We start from the raw sequence: 20500 nt of genomic DNA, 5'->3' as shown, positions 1-20500 counted from the left end.
TCAAAACATACAATGGAGATTTTTTGTGGGTGCATCAGGTTGGGCAGCCCGGGTCTGGAAAGAGCCGACGTAATAACTTAGGCCCTCGGGCCATCCTCCCCAACCCACCTAGTGCACCGAAATGAGTAACAATACATTAATATCACAGTTTACATAGTAATCATTACCCAATATGAAAAAAAGAAAAAAGTATATACAAATTTCATTAAGAGTCACACAAAAAAATAAAACATTTAAACAACTGTTTCAGTATAATTATCAAATTGACATATGTGTTAACTTCCAATCTTTCTAACTCCATTCAAATATCAAAGGGCATTTTGTACATAACAAAACTTTAAAAACCCCATTAAACATGTATCTCGGCTCTTTAATGGCTTGCTTACATATAACTTGACTCCCTTATAAATGATTAGTGGAAAAGTGAGCAAAGAAAATGGGATTCCATCGGGAGTCGAACCCGAGACCTCCGGATTGCTAGACCGGTGCTCTACCGACTGAGCTATGGAAAGCCCTAGTACAGTTCGTCTCAGAAACCCTTAATTCTCAATGCTCGAAAAAATGCTTACAATTGGTGTACAATGTAGGCTTAGAGATTCCATATAAGCCATATTCCCTTGCAGCATTTCACATAAACAACTCCATATGTATTGACACAATTAATAAAGCAGACAGCAAAAAAAGAAAAAAAAAGTATTCTTACATGAGGCCATAAATGTTCCATCAAAATTACATTAATAACTTGCTACAGGTGTATGTGTATTGAACGATCCGTACGAATTGTCTGAATGATATGCATAGCCTAGGCCCTACAACTAGAGCAGACATTGCGCCTTCAGTCGTATCCCCAAGCGGTAATAAGCACAATATCTGTGCGCAAATCCGTGGGCAGCTGATCTAAATGGGAAAAAGGAACATTGTCTTGGAAAGTCTTTGTGTGCAGGCTTTCAGATGCTGGTACATTCAGATACATTCATAACGATAACTTGCCGCCATTGATGTGCTTAGTCTACTAGTATTTCGTACGCAGAATTCGTCAGAAGACACCCCCGCCCCCGAATATACATCTGTGTGTGTGAAATTGAATCAATGTAACACATTTTGTTGTTGTTGCTTTTCTGTTCTTCCGAAGCATTTGATTGCGCTTCGGTCACGCCATTACAGATACATATAGTAACAATAGCTTATGAAAAGCACAATGGGCGTGAAGTTTGAAGCAGATGTATTCCATTAATGCCAATCCGAACGTGCCATTTCAAGGCCATCACTATCAACAGTGGCGAGATCGTTGGGACAGCACTATGAACCAAGGAGGTTTGATAGAGAGCGATAGAGTTCCAATTGACTGTAAAATTACTGGGATTCAAACAGCTGTCAGTTTTCTAGGGACTATGAGACAAAGGAATTTCACAGGTGTATTTGTGCATTTGATCTCGACCTTTGAGCCTAATACCGCCATTTCCCCAACGATCGTGAGATTAATTTGAACTCTTGAAGACATTATTTACCATTTGCTGATGAAACAAAAACCCAGCTATAGTGCTTCAAAATAGTTCTAAAATGTGATATAGGGATAGAACAGCCATTGTAAAAATGTTAATCAGTATAATAAATGTTAAGTATTGTTAAATATACAACATTTAGCAATAATTTTATTGGAATTGTTTCTAGAAAAACTATCTGCAATTATGGTTTATTGAAACATGACACTTTAGAAAAACCATCTACAATTATGGTTTATTGAGACATGACACTTTAGAAAAACCATCTACAATTATGGTTTATTGAGACATGACACTTGCTCCTGCGACAATTGCTCCCATTAAATATCTGCATGCTTAGCCCATGAACATAAATTCTACCCACAAACACAATCCTTACCCCAATCCTAATCCTCACATCCACATCAAACCTAACCTAAAAACCCTTTCACAACCCTAACTCTAACCGTAGACCCTTCGAGAAAATAAGACCGGGCATTTTTTCCCCCTTGATATTTATTGATTTCATTTAAATCATTCATAAATCACCCATTCTGGGTTAACATGAACAAAAACAGTACAAATGCAATTCAAAACACAAACAAATCCATATGTCAATTCATACTGCAAATAATCTCTCTTCAACATAGATAACTCGATTATGATCAACCCTACTGACAATTATCATTTCTTCACGAGAAAGTATTGATATATACCAAACCTATATCCCTTGAATATATCAAATCATGTAACTCATTCTCACTTAGAAGGGCAATAAAAACAAATACATTATAAAAATCTAGGATGAAATCATTCATTAAAATTGTGCCAGGAGCAAAGATGTGTCACACACACACACACACACACACACACACGCACACACACATACGCACACACACGCACACACACACACACACACACACACACACACACACACACAAGATTTTCCAAATCAAGACTCTGTCAATGACGACATGTGTCAATCATTGCTAAAGTACAAATACGGTTAACAAAAAGACATTGGAATGCACATTCCCCTAGGCTGAGCACAACATGCATGTCTCCATGTAACTAAAATACTTCTTCCACTTAAATAGCACAGGAGCGATCTTCGAAGGATGCATATGTTGACAAAATGTCAGATGCAGCATTCGTAATTTAGTTCGCAAAAAGATCGCCAAACCGGCGGGGGTTCGGAAGCGCTGTCAACTGTTCTCTGGCGTCGTTTTTAGTTCGGCAGGAGTTAAAATAAATAAGTAAATAAATAAAAAGAACAAAATCTTGTGACTGTTCCCAGCATCCCGGGGAGTGATTTGCTCTTGATTTGGTTCTCGAAAATGTATTAAAAACTTGGTCATAATTATGTGCACGACATATACTCGAGACGTCCGCAGTGTTCGCAAATTCTTCGTGAAATCCCAAATGATTTATATCCCGACAGCTTTGGTGTGGAGAATGTCTGGCTTGTGTTCCGCGAAACCAACGAAGTTCGTCCGATCATTTAATTTCTCTACATATACCCGCGAACTATTCGCGTACTTTTGGAGACATTTTAACGAACGTTTTGTGCATGTTTGGGGGCGAATCAATGCCTCGTAACGTCTGACCTCAATAGTAATACAATAGTACCACACACACACACACACACACACACACACACACACACACACACACACACACACACACACTCACAAACAAAAACTGTTTCTAGAGAATAAATTTACGTAGTGAATATAGTGACATAATACATTTAGATCACTGTATAGAGAACGCCATACAACCGTATCTTGATAGGTAAGGACAGCTAGAACGGGAAAGCAGATGCTTGTGGGGGTAAATCCTTACACAAACACACACACACAAAATCGGAACACACGCACAAAATGTGAGCACTATATGCACACATACACACACAGCAAGAGAGCGTGCACAAACCAAGAAACATCAGATAGAAATGAAAGAGAGGGAGAAAGAAGAAGACGAAGAAAAGAAAACAGATTTGACGTCGATTCTACCAAGGAGCTTCAAACACGCTCCTTGATTCTACCTGTCTATAGACAGGTACACTGTATTGACCAATCAACTCCGTCGGAAACATTTTGCTCATGGTTATTGGAACATTTGCCAATTAAGGCGTGTTCTTCATGTTTGCATGCTGATCGTTACAGTGCATAATTCGCACATACATGAACGTTGTGAGAGCTATACAAACTGAATAGCACAAGAATAGTTTAGGGCCTATGACTCACGACATTGTCGGGACACATTAAAAAAAAAAATCACCTAATATTGAACTTTGTCCCTTTTTTCGACATTCGCGTCCAACGGAAATCATTTGCCTGCTCAATGAAAACAGCCTCTCATACAAAACATTGCATGGAAACATGGAAGTTGGATATGCTCAGTTTAGGGGAAGTCGCATTCTAATGCCTTTTGTCAATCATATCATAGGTTTTCCCGTTCATTTTCAAACTTTTTTCTTTCATTCAATAAGATAGATTTGTAGTTCAATTTCGTCCAGTGAAATCTGGAATATGCCAATCCTAGTTTCAAATTCGTTTTTGTCGATCATTTTCAAACAAAGTCCATTCAATTTTAGTCATTTGTTTTCAAAGTGATCCACGATTCCCAGGCACTTGATTAAAGAAAGTTTTACATGTGTAGAGTGTCAGCCCGTTTTAATGTAAGGAAAAAATATGAAAACATTAGGCCTATATAAAATTATATTCCATGCTATTTTCCATGTTGAATAAAGTTTGTTTGTGTGTGTGTGTGTGTGTGTGTGTGTGTGTGTGTGTGTGTCCGTGTGTGTTTTCATTTATTATTACTTTTTTTTTGGTATGGGATGGGGTGCACGTGTGTGTATGTTACCCCTATTAAATGTGGAAAAAGTGAACGGTTGCAGGAAAATTGAAGAACCAAGAAATCACAACAGAAAATACATGAGATGAATTTGAGGAAAAACTTGACGAAAATGATCACTAAATGACGACATTGCTTTTGCTGTTATGTGTGCAGCAAGTGTAACGGACGAATTTGAATTGTAAATGCGACAATGTCATGACAAATGATTAAATTGAATAGACTTTGTTCGAAAATAATCGGAAGAGACGAATTTGAAACTAGGATAGTCATATTCCAGATTTCTCGGGACGAAATTGAACTACAAATCTATTGAATTGAATGACAAAAGTTTGAAAATGAAAGGGAAAACCTATATTAGGCCTATGCACTGATTCACATATGCATATCATCAATAGAATAATATGGACGTATCCAAAGTAATCTGAAGAAATATCGAATATTGCTATATGAAACATATGGCGTACATTCAAATATTTTTGGAACAACGATCAGGGTATTATAAATCAATAAGAGCAGGAAGAGTCAACATGCATTTGTAATACATACAGGTTGACATGGGACCTGTAATCGCTTCAACTGCCAAACATAGTACACTGAAAGTTGATTGTCTAATTGATCGTTAGAAAAAGCAAGCATTAATTTTCATCTTTAAACTGCTTAATAATTTTCTACCAGGAAGTTTATGTGAACGTCTCGAGAAGAGAATAAGCCACTACGATTTACGTAATCATGAAAATATTCTTAAACTCCCTAAGCCAAAATCAACTATCCTTGAAAATAGCACTTTATATTCAGCGTCGAGATTATTCAATACATTACCAACAGAAACAAGATCCTTAACTTCAATTATCAAATTCTCGAAAGCAATTTTGCACATATTTTTCCTTTGCTATTCATTCTACCTGATTATATCAAATTTCTCTGAGTACACAATGCCTATGTAATTACCGTCTCCCACTAACTTGTCACAATCCGCCATGTTTGTATGTTTTTTTCTGTACTTACACAATGTATACTTTTTGAGTCTTTTTCAGTTTTTTTTTGTTGCGTTCGTTCGTAATGATTATTTCGTGTTTTTTAATCGCATTCTTTTCATTGTATGTTTTCTATGTTTTGTTATTTCACGGCCTTGCTGAAAACAGCTTATATCTGATGGCAAGCTTTTTACCAGATAGATAAATAGATAAACTCAACTCAACTCATAGATCCTTTTTTACTAACTATTCAAGGAACTATATGATACAAAATAATGCACGTTATAATTGATTCGTGACACCCTCAGCATCATTTATTTTGAAGATATTAGTTACTTCAGGGGCCCGTTGCATAAAAGTTACTATCATGGTAACTTTGCCATCCAATGGTCACTACCATGGCAACAATACTCAACAGCCAATCAAAATCAAGAATTCCATGGAAGTTACCATTGGATGGCAAAGTTACCATAATAGAATATAACTTTTATGCAATGGGCCCCTCTTTATCCATAACCTCGAGGATACGCAATTTCTAGGATAAGTTTTATCCGGGGGCGCCAAGTGTTGTCGCACGGCCGATTTCGTTACGAAAATAGTCATTTCGTCGACGGAATGACTTATTGCTGTGTCAATGGCCTCGGAATGACTCTGTTATGACGAAAATTTCGTTATTACCGTGTTAATTGTGTAGGCGAATTTTGGTTCCTTAGATTTAATGGTGCTGATTTTGGGACCTGAATTTTACTTTGTCGTGACACGTTATAACCGTGCCGTTGTAACGGGAGTGCTCTGTACTACAATTTTGTCACTTTTCGTCACTTTTGACTATCTTAACCAGAATATAAGGAGAATTCCACGAAATGTAATTTTCATGAAAAGCATGCAGATATCGACATGTTATACTGACATTTTCCCCCTGGTTTTTGGAAAGATGAGTGAATTGCTCTTTCATTAAAGGGATAGTACAGTATTGGTGAAGATGAGAATTGGGATTTTAACATTTTGCGAGATACCAAGTAAACTTTTATGACATAGTACAGAACATACAATTCTAAGAGGAATTCAAGGTTTATTTGATGAAAATCGGGCTTGGTATGACTGAAACATCCAAAACAAAGTAAAACAATTAAAGCGATCGTAAAAAAGTGTGGGTCCCACACTTTATTAGAATTGCTCTGTTTTGGATATCTCAGCTATTTCAACACCAATTTTTGTCGGATAAACGTTGAATTCCTCATGGAATTACATGCTCTTTCATATTCATAAGAGGTTTCTCATTATCTCATCCAAAAATGTTAGAAACCTGAAATTAGGTCTCAACCAAAACTATACGATCCCTGTAAGCTACAAAAAGTAAAGTTATGTTGAGCTTTCTAATATATATATATATATATATATGTATATATATATATATATATGTATATATATATATATATATATATATATATATATATATACACATATATACATATTCTTTATATTGTTGTCCAAAGTGAAGTCATGAAGTGGAGTTGTCTCCTTATCTAACGATGACGGCATCGATCGAAACTTTAAACTTCATAACGCTAAATCGATTGTCCGATTTCTCTCAAATTTTCACTGAAGTGTTCTCATATTGCTGCTTTCATTCGATCAGCACTAATATATATAGGCTTTGATTGCATTCAAAAGTGACTGAAAAAAAAAACAACAAAAAAGCACGTTGCTTAATACCGGTATTGCTTCCCCATGAAGTTTGAATGTACAATCACAATGGCCGACCTTTGTGTATGGTGCACGTGAAGAGTTCATGGGACCATGATGGGACGCACACAAACAGATAATCGTATGCATTTGGCACAGAGCCACGTACACAAGTGTCTGCATGCAACATGTCGATTCGCAGACGTAATGTCAACAAAACGCAGAGAATTAAACCTCCATTTCCGATGATCACGCAGTGATGTCTCGTCTAGGAAAGGAGGTACATGTACTAGGTGAGCTCGCCTTTAGATATAGCAGGCCTACCTCCTTGATCTTCGGTTAGTGCTAGTAGTAGCAGCGAAAACACCTCTGGCTTGTAATACGCGAGGTAATAATTAACATCAGATTCCACCAAATTTGGACTAAGAAATCATGTTGACAATTGCGATTTTTGTCAGTTTATGAATTCGACTAACATGACGAAAGTGATCAGAAATAACATACTAGTAAGCAAAACAGTTGGGACTTATTTTTCTGATTTGCGGCAACCAAGGCGATGTCTTATATCCATCAACCTTACCCCCCCCCCCCACACACACACACGTGCACACAGATTAACCGAACAGCACTGAATACTGACAAACCACCATTCATCTATTACTGAACTTCGTTCAGAATTAACTCTTCTCTCCGTGTCTGATGCTTTTAAAATCAGTAGGGACAAATTTTGATACCTTTGACAACAAAAATAGGAAATCCCAATGCTTTTTGTTCCCTGGGTTATCTTTATTAGCCACAGACAGGCACACAATACTTCATCTCGCTCCATAGTTCATAAGCTGAGATGATAGGTGTTTCTTTTATTATCACATTTCTTACTTCTATTGTCCGGGATCATCGTGGGTTCATTCCACTCAGGATCCGACCCAGTTTTATCTCTCCACAGTACAACTCACCTCAGCGGTTGGAGGGGAAAAATCCACCCGTGCTATTAATACTTCATCCATGATTGTATGGGCATTTTGTGTATGTGTTGGCGCCTATTATTTGTTGTATCTCGACATTAGTTACGTTCAGACGACAAGCCCTAACCTCGAGGTTAGGAAACCTCATAAGCTCTTGCCCCCTAACTTCGACGTGCGTCAACACGACGAAGCTTAACCTCGAGGTTAGGAAACCTCGAGGTTAAACTCCTGCCCCTTTGAGTGCGTTGATTTTTGTGTCCACACGGTGTTAACTACGAGTGGGGACCCCCCGCGGCTCGTGGTTAGCATAAGATATCTCGTGGCTCTTAACATCGAGCTAACCTCGAGGTTAGCTAACTACGAGTGCGTCTACACGGTCCCTAACTACAAACTTAACCTCGAGGTTTCCTAACCTCGAGGTTAAGGGTTGTCGTCTGAATGTAACGATTACTGCTTGCTCATAATTATCATAATGTACCCTCCTCTAACGTTCCATGCTATTCATGTCGTTATATGCTCCCTTTGTATTCACATTTCTATGCCATCAACCACAGCTGGGGTATTATATTCTTTGACTATATACACTGTACATTCCCGCTCCGTTCAGTTATGGGTACATTTGGCTTGACAAGGGATTCTACATTATTACCCTAAAAGGGCCGGCCCGCCGCCCCCCCCCCGACATTTCGCGCTATAATTCTGCAACTCGAGGCCTCGTAATGAGCCTTTTTGACTTTCTTTGTTCAAGTCTCGCGCAACTTTTGAGACTACATTTGTAACGTCCACGCATACTTTTACGAAGCCACACCCAATTTTGTAACTGCATGTCACCTCAAAACGGGCACAACTGTTTTGTGATTCTGTGTACATTTCCTACGGAAAGTAGTATGTGTACGCTGTCGTGAAACTCATAAAATCTGATTTTTTTTTTTACTATTAATCACTTTGATTAATTTTATGCTAATTATGGTCAAAAGGTGTTAAGTGACCATTTCAAATAAAAAACAAATAAAAAAACAAAAGTGAATAAGGAAATACATTAAAAAAATATAAAAACAGTATATATAGTGTACATAACAATTGAAATGAGTTTTGGAAGGTTTTATGATGTACAATTATAGTTGAATATGTTATAACAGATTATATACCAAAAGAGCAGACTCTCAATGTTGTAAAGGCTAAAATAATATCTTGGGCATAATTTGCATGATTAATTAATTACAATTAGAAGTTGATACATGTAATTTCAAAAGATCTTACTACTACGACGTGGGTGTCAGACATGACCAACTGATAACCGAGATGGGGGGGGGGAATCCGCCCCCCCCCCCCCCGGTTTTAGCATAACCAGAAAAAGCCCGGCCTAATCAGCTTTAAATACTGAAAGCAATCACACTTTATCTTCTCCTTTATTTTGCGGTCGCTAGATAGGGTATCTAGTTTGCCTTTAACGGAACTCACTGTACACTGTCCAACACTATTCTTTTGTGTGCTGCCTGGTGACTGATGCAGATAACCCACATCCGTTTCCAAAATCAAAAGCACTGTAAATGTCCTATTTTTGTAATTCAAAGAAGAAATCCACTCAAACATTTAATCAATACAATCCATCATAATTATTAAGAGAGAGAAAGTCATTCCTTGCCAACACTGCAAAAATGATTAAAATCAGAGAAGAAACAAGAAAGTAGTTGTCATGATATTTTGAAGTTTTAACATTTTCAGTAAACACTTCCTGACTAGTCGTTATGAATATGCAATTAAGCAAGCTCATGATGTCATACTCAAACAGTTCCTTTTCATTTCATACACAGAAATGACAAAAATATATAACACAATACATGTATATAACATATTTCATCTGTATGAATGTTAAACTTGCCTTAAAACCACCCAAAATAAAACAGAACAAATGTCGATTCTGATATATTTTGGTATGGGAATATGCTTTTACTTGTATTAGCTTTTTTCCCCCTAATTCATACATAACATACCATTACATGAAAAATTGTAAGGCCTGACATCATTAACTCGCTCATTTGAATATTTATAAAGACTGGTCAAGAAATGTTTTCCGAAGAAATGTGAAATTTCCAAATTAATGTCATATCTTTCTTTCTTATTTCTTATGCGATTTTTTTTTTTTTTTGGGGGGGGGGGACGTTCTGTAGAGATCTTTTTTTTTTCTCTCGTTCTTTGAGTTTATTTGTTCTGGGGTGGATTTCCTCTTTACAGTATAAAATCTGTCCATTCATTAGTCTTCAAATCATTAAACATGAAGAGAAAAGAGAATTTGGGAATAAAGTTCAGAAATGTTGATTGATGGTGCATGGTTCGTAGCGATGGATCACCAATATGCAGTGTATAGCTTGGTGAGTGTGTGGGTGAGTGTGGGTGAGTGTGTGTGTGTGTGTGTGTGTGCAGGGGAGTGGTGTGTGGGGTGGGGGCGTGCATGGTCGATGGATATACCACCTTATGAAAATCCAAAAGTGGTCATCATCGCTTGGTTAGGAGGTTCAAAAACAATAATTTAACGATGATGTCTTTCCGCTGGCTCCATGACTATCGCATCCGACGATCTCTCCTCATCAGATCACGCCCGTCACATCTGACTCTGTCCAATGATTGGTCGATCGACACAAGTCGGATTCATGGGATTGTGATGCGATACACATCAGTGGGTTACAAAAGAATTTTTAAAAAATACTTCCGACGAGTGATAGAATCTGATGATAAGAAAGCATAATAGTGTTACATAGAGTTAGGCAATTTTCCTTTACCTAACTATGTAATATAGTTTCCATTCGTGCTTTAGTCCTTTCCCTTATACAATGTAGTTCAATAACCCATAGCACAGTAACCCCAACACCTGTCCATCACCCATCATGTCAATAGGAGTCTTTATGTCAGACCACCAAGGTTAGTTTCCTCCTAACAACCCCACATCAAAGTATCCACTCCCATTGTGGTCAGAAAGTTATCACCCCTTGTCCAGTTCCCTTCCTGCAAATCCATCTCCCATTACCCTCAACACTGTTCCTTTGTTTCAGGCCCCAAAAATGAGTAAGACCACACCCTACGTTTCCATGCCTACGTTGAATTGACCAATCATATTGTGTATGGACCATGTGCTTTTCAGGATGAGATTTTCCCCCAAGTTTTAGATGTAGTTTCTGAAAGTAGAACCAACACTTCTATTCCAGGCTTCAGCCAGATGAGAATGTAGCATTTCATCTGCTCTTTGACATGTGAATTTATCTGTGTTACCGGCATTGGAGATACTTGTAATTCGTGTAACTCCTATGTTACACGTTTACTATTTTGCTGTCTGAGTTTCGGGACTCAGAAATAAACACTTCAACTGCATATTATATTTGGACTCCACAACTTCTTTATTTCATTGATGACTTCAGCGTAATTGCATGTTTGAATCTGTACCTCTCCACAATGTCATAACACATGGCAACTTCGATCCCAAATGGCGCCTAGCGCGCCAATACACAACAATAGGTAGGATGCGCTAATGAAAGTAATATTTAAAGAACATGTTGAATCAAAAGACATATATATCGTCTGTATTTTCTCCTCAAAATGATTCAGTATACAACGGACAAAGAGTAAATTATGAGACCATGCATGGACATATACACTTTGTACTACACAAAGACATTTATCGCTCGTTAAATAATTCATGCATCTGTTTCTGTCAAAGGTGTTACAAAAACATTTTAACGTCCTCTCTTCCTTTAATCTCATCATCACTGCCGACAGCAAGCGCGGATAAAAGCAAAACGGCACTTCAGAGAAATCCGAAAAACCACGTGCGCAGAAGGTATTTATTCTCTTAAATCGAGAAAATGCATGCAGTTGTACTGTATCTTGGGAAATCATCGTACAAGCAGTTTTATTTGCGATATGCACAATCTTACAAGGGAAAGCAAACTTTTGGCACCTTGATTGTGATTTGTAATATCATTTCCCCCATTTTCGCGCATTGTTTCGGTGTTAACGTGGACAGTAACGGTAGACATGTAAGTCTTACTATTAAGTAACATTACACGTGTGTACACTTCAGTAACTACAAATTTTGTGACACAAAATTTGTCAAGTTTTAAGGTTTGCTCCTCCCCATCATTGGTGTCGATTCAAAGGCACTCGAGTCTGAAAAGGCACCTCGTCAAAATAAGACCGAAATGAAGGAAACGGTTCTTTTGTCACTGACGATGCACGATTACGCAACCGCCATTGTCCAAACATTTAAATATACTCGTTAAGGTGCATATAATCGGGTGGCGGCGAAAATGATGGTATCAAAGAAAGACCTCCGTTCGAAGTCCATTATGTATGGTAGTCTAGGTCCTTGGCCTAGAAAAGGAACACTGGTGTTTTTGCTTTTGTCACAGTTCCTTTGCAGTGAAAGCCATTTATGCTTTGTTTTTCTTTTGTGCTTTCAAACAGCTCTCTTCATTTCTCTCTCCTTGTATTTGCTACCATTCTGGAGCATTCCATCTCTGTTTCCATGTTGACCTAAAATTTTAGATAAAGTTCCATATACATTATAGGGCACCTTCCTTCATCCTAGTTCTTACATTCGGATTTATCCTAGCGAGGGATCCTAACAAACCCGCAAACCATGCTCAAACCCTTTCCTGCTTTTCACCACCTCTATTTTAGAATGTTTACTATAATGCAAACTTGATACATCCCTGAAAATAACTCGTAAGTTCTCTTCCTCTGTACCTCGCCGAATGACCACGATAATCCTTCGTCTGTTCCCACTATTCTATCGTAGTGTACAATACGCAACGCAAGGCGTCTTTTTTCGACAGAAAGTAAAGATTCGATTGCAGTAATAATGCATTTGTAATCATGATAATGATAATGATAATGATAATAGAAGAAAAAAAAAAGATACCACATCCCTGAAAGAAATATCAATTCTACACTGCTCCTACAACTGTGACAAGGCACATAGCGTCGAGTTTCCCGAGGGGAAAAAAAAAGAAAAAAGATAGAACATCCCTGAGAGAGATATCGGTGAACATCTATACCAGCTTGCTCCTGCGACCGGGACAGGCGTCTCGAGTTTCCTATACCTGTTGCTCTATATACAACGATATGCAGGTATGCGTAAATATTCATACATACATACATACATACATACATCATTACACACATCTTTCAATTCAAACAGCTGTGAATACACGGTATACAAGATATACAATGTAACGTCTACACAATACACAATGTGTTCAATACATATATTAAAAAAAAGTTTCATATAATATGTATGGTACATGTGATTATCATGCTGACATGCTGAAGAATAAATGAAGAATAATACATTGTTGTCAATATTAATATTCCTGTTTGTACTTGATACGTTGTGAGGATAAGCTGCTATACGTACCTTTATTCTCAATACCATAGGAGGAGTGAAAAAGTAAGATGTTCGATGAAACTATGACTTCAGCCTTATACTGTACACCCATACATGCATAGGCTCTTTCGCGATGCAAATGATTTGACCCTTACAAATATTCAAAGTAATAATCGAAGTCCCAGTTCTTTTCCCCTTCAGCCAGAGCCTTACGTTCCATCTTTGCCTCATGGATTTTGACTGCCGAAAAACATTTGATGAAATCTGTGCCGAGCGCCTCCCGGATGACCTGATCACTCATCAAGGCTTCCAGGGCGTCCTCCATGTTGGTTGGCAAGGCCGGAGTCTTCGGAGGGAGGTCGTCTGCAACGTATGCCACTCCAGTAACCTCAGGGGGAAGCTCGTATTCGTTCACAATGCCGTCCATACCGGCGGCCACCGTCGCAGCTAGAGCCAGGTACGGGTTGCAGCCAGCGGCACCGGCACGATTTTCAAGGTAGGTACCCTTGTCGCCGTTGACTTTTACCCGTAGCAGACAAGATCGGTTGTCAATCCCCCAGGTAGCGTTCACAGGACTAAAGCTCCATGGCTTGACGCGTTTCATGCAGTTGACCGTAGGTGCCATTAGAACCTGGATGGCACGTGCATGTGCGAGGATACCCGCCATCCAGTGCTGCGCTACTTTAGACAGACCGATAGGACTTCCGGCGTCGTGCAGGACGGGCTCTTTCTCCTCCGCGTCCCACAGGGAATGACAGAAATGACAGGATGACCCTGACTTGTCAAGATAGGGCTTGCTCATGAACGAAGCCATCAAACCATGGCGGAGGGCGATCTCTTTGATGGACGTTTTGTACGTGTGAGCATTATCAGCAGCTCGGATGCCGAAAGCCGGTTTGTAACTTATCTCTATTTGACCGGGACCATACTCTGACTCTACAGCCTCAACATCCACGCCAACTTTCGGCAGATCGTCCATAATCTGCTTCACAAACTTCTCCACCGAAGCCAAGCGGATCGTGGCGCGGATGTTATAATCGTCGTTCAGAGGCTCGCGTGTCTCCTTGTCAACGACGTAGAACTCATGCTCGTGCGCTGAGAGTAAAGAGTACCCCATCTCCTTCAGCTTGTCCAGCTGTCTGCGGGCCAAGACGCGAGGATGCCCCGAGACGTACTCCCCTCTGAAGGTCGGCTCAATCAGGATCCGCCCCATGTTTTCGAGCCACGGAATTACCTGGAATGTATCCGGATCAGCAAACATCACACCGTCTGCATAGCCGACCTCTTCGTTGTATCCACTTCCAGAGATGACAGTTGCTTTAACGTCCATACCAAGATGGCCGAGATAGAAGTTGAGTCCACCTGTAACCTTCTCTTTGAAGTGGCGGGCGGGAATGGTCTTGGAACGAGCCACCCCGTTAATGTCCGTCTGTTCAAATCGGACATAACGTATGTCCTTTTCCCTTATCTCTTCTAAAACTTTGTTGAGATTCATCTTGGAGCCTACCTGAATAATAAATGAGAAACGAGATGACCATAATCATACACTTACAGCATTCTTGAGACCACTGACAAATGAAGCGTGAAAAGTAAACACATTCTCCGACGAAAAGAATGAAATTATGCACCATTAAATATTGTGCTTTGCATCACACTGTGTCAACCCATGCTTAACGTAACATGGCGGGGGAACTGCGAAGCGGGGGGGGGGGGGGGGGGAGGGGGGGGGGGATGCAGCCCGCATACGGTGTCACTTAGATTACATATATCTTTGATATTCATAAAGAAGTATGTGACACACAGTTGAATTCGTGCCGAAAGGAGTTAATTGTTACAGTTGTGCATTTTCCGTCTTTGTTGGCTTGTATTCCTTTTCCCCAGAACGGAATGACAGTCTCTTTGAAAATGCGTCATTTTCCTTTCACTAAGTACATGTGTAATTCCGTCAGCATATGTCAAGCGAAACAAATGGCAAAGTTTGACCAGTTTATGCATTGCACGTCACAATGTATTCGCAATAAATTGCTACCGACAGCGACTCTTTACCCTACATGTGCATAAAAATATCTGACAGCTGAGGAATTCAAACATGATAAAGCTGCTATGTATTATACGAGGTTATGATTTCTCACTTCGCTACACCACTAAGACAAAACGAAATTGTAAGGTGATATTTCTTTGTTTTCATTCTCGTCAACACAAGGAAATTCATCGAGATTTCTGTGTGATATGTCAATGAGAGAATTGCGCGGCAGCAACATCATAATTGCTCCTTGTCATTGTACCCAATGTTACTGTTAAACTCTTGAGATGTATATGGATTTCTCATTATTTTTTCAACTTTTCATAAAACTGTACAAATTCCGTATAAAAGTAGCATGTTCCTTGATTTGATGTTATTGTATGAACTGAGGTCAGCTTGATCACGGTCTCATTTCGCTCGAATTCTCACTGAGCATTTACGTTTGGTTTCCATAATAATTAATATATCAATCGATGTAAAGAACTCCATGGGCAAATTTGTTTACTATTTTGTATAATTATCTTTCATTATTCTGTTCAATTTCTGTTATGAACCAATAATCAATTCAACATTGAAACACAATATAAGGCCGTGTCACACTGTTCCGGGCAAGCTACGCGGGCTTGTGGCGGGGAGGTAGTTTCCAGCACGTAGAAAATTTTCAGCGGGCGAACAAGAATGTTTGCAATTTTCATTCATGCCTTGTCATACCGTATCTGGGGAAGTTCTGCGGCTTGACTTGCGGGGAAACAAATTTACTCCCCGGAGCTCTCCGCAGTTGGTCCGCACCTGACAGTATCTAGCGCGTATCTCGCTTGTAGTTGCCCGGAGGTGCTCACGCAAGTCCGATTTAACCGCAGCCAAGTTTTGAGCATGACCGAAACTTTTTCCGGGTGAGTCGCGGGAATGCCCGGAGAGGTCCACGCAGAACGCCAGTAGGAGGCCCGTAGCGGCAGCACTTCCCAGGCAACTCCCACGCAGGTACTTCGCAGTCCCGTATGCAGCCAAGATAAAGCAATTCTGTGGGATTTCAGCCATTCCATCAGAGGAATTCCTTCACTGAGTTGTCAGCCCCCACGCGACTGGTACAAAGGTCACACACAGTATACTCGCAAGTATAATTTAAGTAGAACGCGTCCAGCAAGTAGGACACATGCGCTGACTCGCTCAAATCCTTTTCCGCCCTCAGGAATGTCCGGTATGCTAGAAAATCCCTACACGTAACAAGCCCGAGTAGCTTGCCCGGAAAGGTGTGACAGGGCCTAAACACGGTTGCGGGTAAAAAAAAAAAAATAAAATAAAATATGCGTGCGCACCTCCGGGTGACTACGGTTGAGATACGTGCTAGGTACTGTCATGTGCGGATCATCTACGGGGACCTCCTGGTAGTCAAAATTGTTCTTTGCAAGTCGCACGCAAGGCTTGCCCGGATAGGTGTGACACGGCCTTGAATACTCGTCGACAAGTTTGAACGTATGCGCAGTGGCACAGACAAAATATATTTACATCTACGGTGCAAGTATAATCATTACGGAGAGCTGCACAGGGTCGAATCTAATTAGATATACGTGACCGCGGAGTGATTTCAAATTCTTTGAAAAGAGAATAACTTTTCTTTTTTTATGTTTCTCACAATTCTTCCATCTTCACATCAAACGTTGAAGTCAAAGCAATTAAGTAATCAACAACCCCATCCCCAGCAATCACGTTATTGAGCAAATTAATGTGACCCAGATCTATTTAATCCTCTCACACCCACTGTCTCAAGTTTGCATAGCCATCACACATGATAGTCTTGCTCAGGGCATGATAGGGTTACTCTCTCTCTCTCTCTGGAATGTGTGCGACACGCATACAGAAACACGCACCCAAACAAGGCCATAGATACGCTCAAACCAACATCCCGCATATAATCTACGGTATCTATTATTTTTACTTTAACAAACTACTCTTCGCCACGTAACCCAGAAAAGATTTCAGCTCACCTAAGACAAAGGCTATTGAGCCAGCACCAATTTAAGGAATCTTTAATAATCTTCCTCTCTAAAACTGGAGGTACTTATAGCTTAGTTTAGTACTATGAGTAAGTATACATTATTTACTGTAGTTTCAAGATTATTCATGGTGGATCAGAGGTGCTCCCTAGGAGCCCAATATGGCCAAATTAAGACTCAATTTTTACATTTCAGCTTCTCCTTGAAAGCCTCCTGTAGAATTTTCACCAATCTTGGCAGCTACCTTTCCTAGGGAGGTAGGATCTTCATTCGGATGGGCACCGTGTCCTCCTCCGTCCCATCCTCGGGGGAGGGGGGGGGGGGAGGGGGCAGAAAGAATCTCTAGAAATATTTTTCTTTTGATATTTTCTACAAACTTAACAGGTATTATTGCCAGTGTTTATAGAATGTACGAATGGACACCATGCCCTCCTGGATGTCTCAAAAAGTCCCCCATGTTTTCTGTATTCTTCTTGGGTAAAAGTCTGCAAGAATGTGTGGAAGGTGAACTTACGATACTCAGGTGCGCACAAGATCGCCGGGTCTCTCTTTTTTATCCCCCAAGCAGAAACGTTTTTAGTTTTGAAAGAACCGTCATACTAGGTTGCTGCGTTATATAAAGAAGCTAGGCAACGATTTTTTTTTTCTCTCTCTCTCTCTCCCACTTCCAAAGACATGATTGAACCTGAATGCATGCACAAACCCCACATGCCTTTCTTTGTTTATAAGTTCTTACACCAAGAAAATAATTGGCATTATTCTCAGCAGTCGTTTGCCACTTACACGTGCATATCCTCCATCTAGGACGAGTCTAATTAACGTAATATACATCCTGGCCTGCCTCCGAAGACTTAGTAGACAGCCTGTGCTTACTTCGCTGTTTAAGGAGAGTAATTCGCGCAGTTTGTTTGAAAAACAGATTGAAATCGACAAAGTAAAGACAAATATTGATTTCTATGTCTGTATGGCACATGTTAGCGAATAGTTTATACACCGGCGTTTAGGCCGACGAAGGAACAGGATATAAACCACGGGTTTTAACTGGGTCGAGCTCGGCAGCACTATTCATTACACAGAATTATATCGCAGGCCGCCTACGGGCATCGATATTCAAACACAGTGTTGACAGTCTAGTGTATAAACACGTATACAAGTAGTTTTAAAAGCTTACAATGCAATGAGAACCTTCGTTTTTATGAGACCGCTTTGGGGAGAATATTATGAATACTATGCACGCGTCCATACCACGCACCCTATATTGCACCTGCCCTATAGCACGTAAAGACGATGTATATTCTCTCACGTATACAGTGACAGTTTATGTGTGTAGGTCAGTCTGGTCAAGGAGGTATGTTATTGTGCGTCCATGGTCTGGTGGTCCGTCATTCATGAAGCTACGGGAGCCCCATGGTCAGCGGCCGTGGAGACAAGACCGTGGAGCGGTCTGGTTGGTCTGGTGGTCATGGACGGTAGATCCATGGTCTGTAGTCAAGGAGCTATTACAATAGCTCCTTGGTCTGGTCATGGACCCTAGGTAGGGTCCATGGTCTGGTCAAGGAGGTACTCGCCTAGTCCCTCATATCATTGTCTGGTCAAGGAGGTGCTCGCCTAGTACCTCTCTGGTCTGGTCAAGGAGGTACTCGCCTAGTACATGTACCTCCTTGGTCTGGTCAAGCAGGTAGTATACACATCCCTTCTTGGTCTCGCTGGGTCTATGATAGGAAAGAGCTAGGGGTCTACCGTCTATGCATCAGCACTGAATTCTTTTACCCACAAAAGCGTATATCACGAAACGACTGCATAATGCTTGCTGTACGGCACCGGGTTGATAGCCCTGTTTAGACTTTTCACATACACACGCACCACACACAATCACAGCTTCATCCATATCAAAATCAACCACACAAGCTTATACTATAGCTTCAATTAATGGCTCTATCGCAGAGTATTTTGTAAACACCTACATACATGGCCTTTGATCACTAAAAGGTTACAAAGAGCATAACCGTTGTAAAGCTCACCAGCAAGGCACGTTGTCTTGGCCGCCAATTATCAAGGTGAGTGTTCTTCTTCCACGAGCTACCAGACGGGATAATGCTGGAGCTTCAAGCACTGTATGTGCCGGTTTGACTGAGAAGCGAGGGAGCACAATAACGCGCTCATATGCGATCAAGGCGGTGGCTGCCTTTCCAGACCTTGAGTGCGATATTCTGCTTAACTTTTTTGTTACCAAATGATATGCTTTTGAAACGCATTTAATTCAAAACACAGTTGCGTCTCAGCTCAGCTTGATGGACAAGCTGCTATCGGGATTATTTTCTTCAAGGTTCAAGGTCCCGACTCATTTGTACATATAAATAGCGTTTCAAAACGCCGATTCAAAACGCATAAAAAGTGAGGTCGCGGATTCTCTCCAAATGCGTGTAACGCGGAAGCATAAACGCAAAATCTCACGTATAAAGACATTTATTCTGACGCCATCTCAGTACCTCTCTGGTTCACGTGAAGTAAGCACGTATGCAACAGCTTGATAGGGGTTTATAATTTTTCAACAAAGCGCATGCATGCGTGTTCGCGAGATCAGCTCTTCGATTAGTCGTTTTCGATTCGGCCTTCTAAACGCTGATTCTGCCTTCGCAAATTGAACATAAACGCACTCCAAAGCTTCTAGTAAACTTTTCAAAGTCGATGTTCCTACTTGCCAGGGAGTCAAAAGAGGAAAAGATCGAAACACGAACCTCTCATCTTTAGGCCTACCAGTGCCGCGTGGAGAAGTTATATGCGCTCTATAGATTATATATAGCAGGTGTTAATTAATTGCTTTGATAACAGACAGCTTGAAGTTATGCATCATTCTTCAATCAAACTGAGCGAGCAGCAGTTCGCTGCCTCATCTTTCAGTATAATTCAAGTTCCTCTTGATCAGTCTATCTGCTTATCCCAACCGTTTAAAACACAATATATGTATAAAGAGCAGTGTGTAAATTGTTCGATTTCCCCCCCCCCCCCCTCCCCCCGTTCCTCGGCCCCTGTTTCTGTTTGAATGTGACTTCGCTTTGATAGATATAGGCAGTTTGCTATGGCGACATTTCTGACGATAAAAATGATCGACTGTTTGTCATAGCATTAAGC

The 20500-nt window shown here is 40.3% G+C and overlaps 1 protein-coding gene across 1 annotated transcript; it reads right to left on the bottom strand.

Annotated features, from left to right (window-relative positions):
• Positions 1-13308: 13308 nt before the first annotated feature.
• On the bottom strand, positions 13309-14852 carry LOC140235051 (lengsin-like). The gene has a single exon (XM_072315088.1). It carries the CDS (start codon positions 14844-14846, stop codon positions 13503-13505), a length of 1344 nt encoding a protein of 447 aa, XP_072171189.1. The 5' UTR covers positions 14847-14852; the 3' UTR covers positions 13309-13502.
• Positions 14853-20500: the final 5648 nt, after the last annotated feature.

This window comes from Diadema setosum, chromosome 11 (assembly GCF_964275005.1).
Source record: "Diadema setosum chromosome 11, eeDiaSeto1, whole genome shotgun sequence".
In the NCBI taxonomy this organism is placed as follows: domain Eukaryota; kingdom Metazoa; phylum Echinodermata; class Echinoidea; order Diadematoida; family Diadematidae; genus Diadema; species Diadema setosum.
The sequence above is the reverse complement of the archived record's forward strand: the minus strand, read 5'-3'. Positions and strand labels throughout refer to the sequence as shown.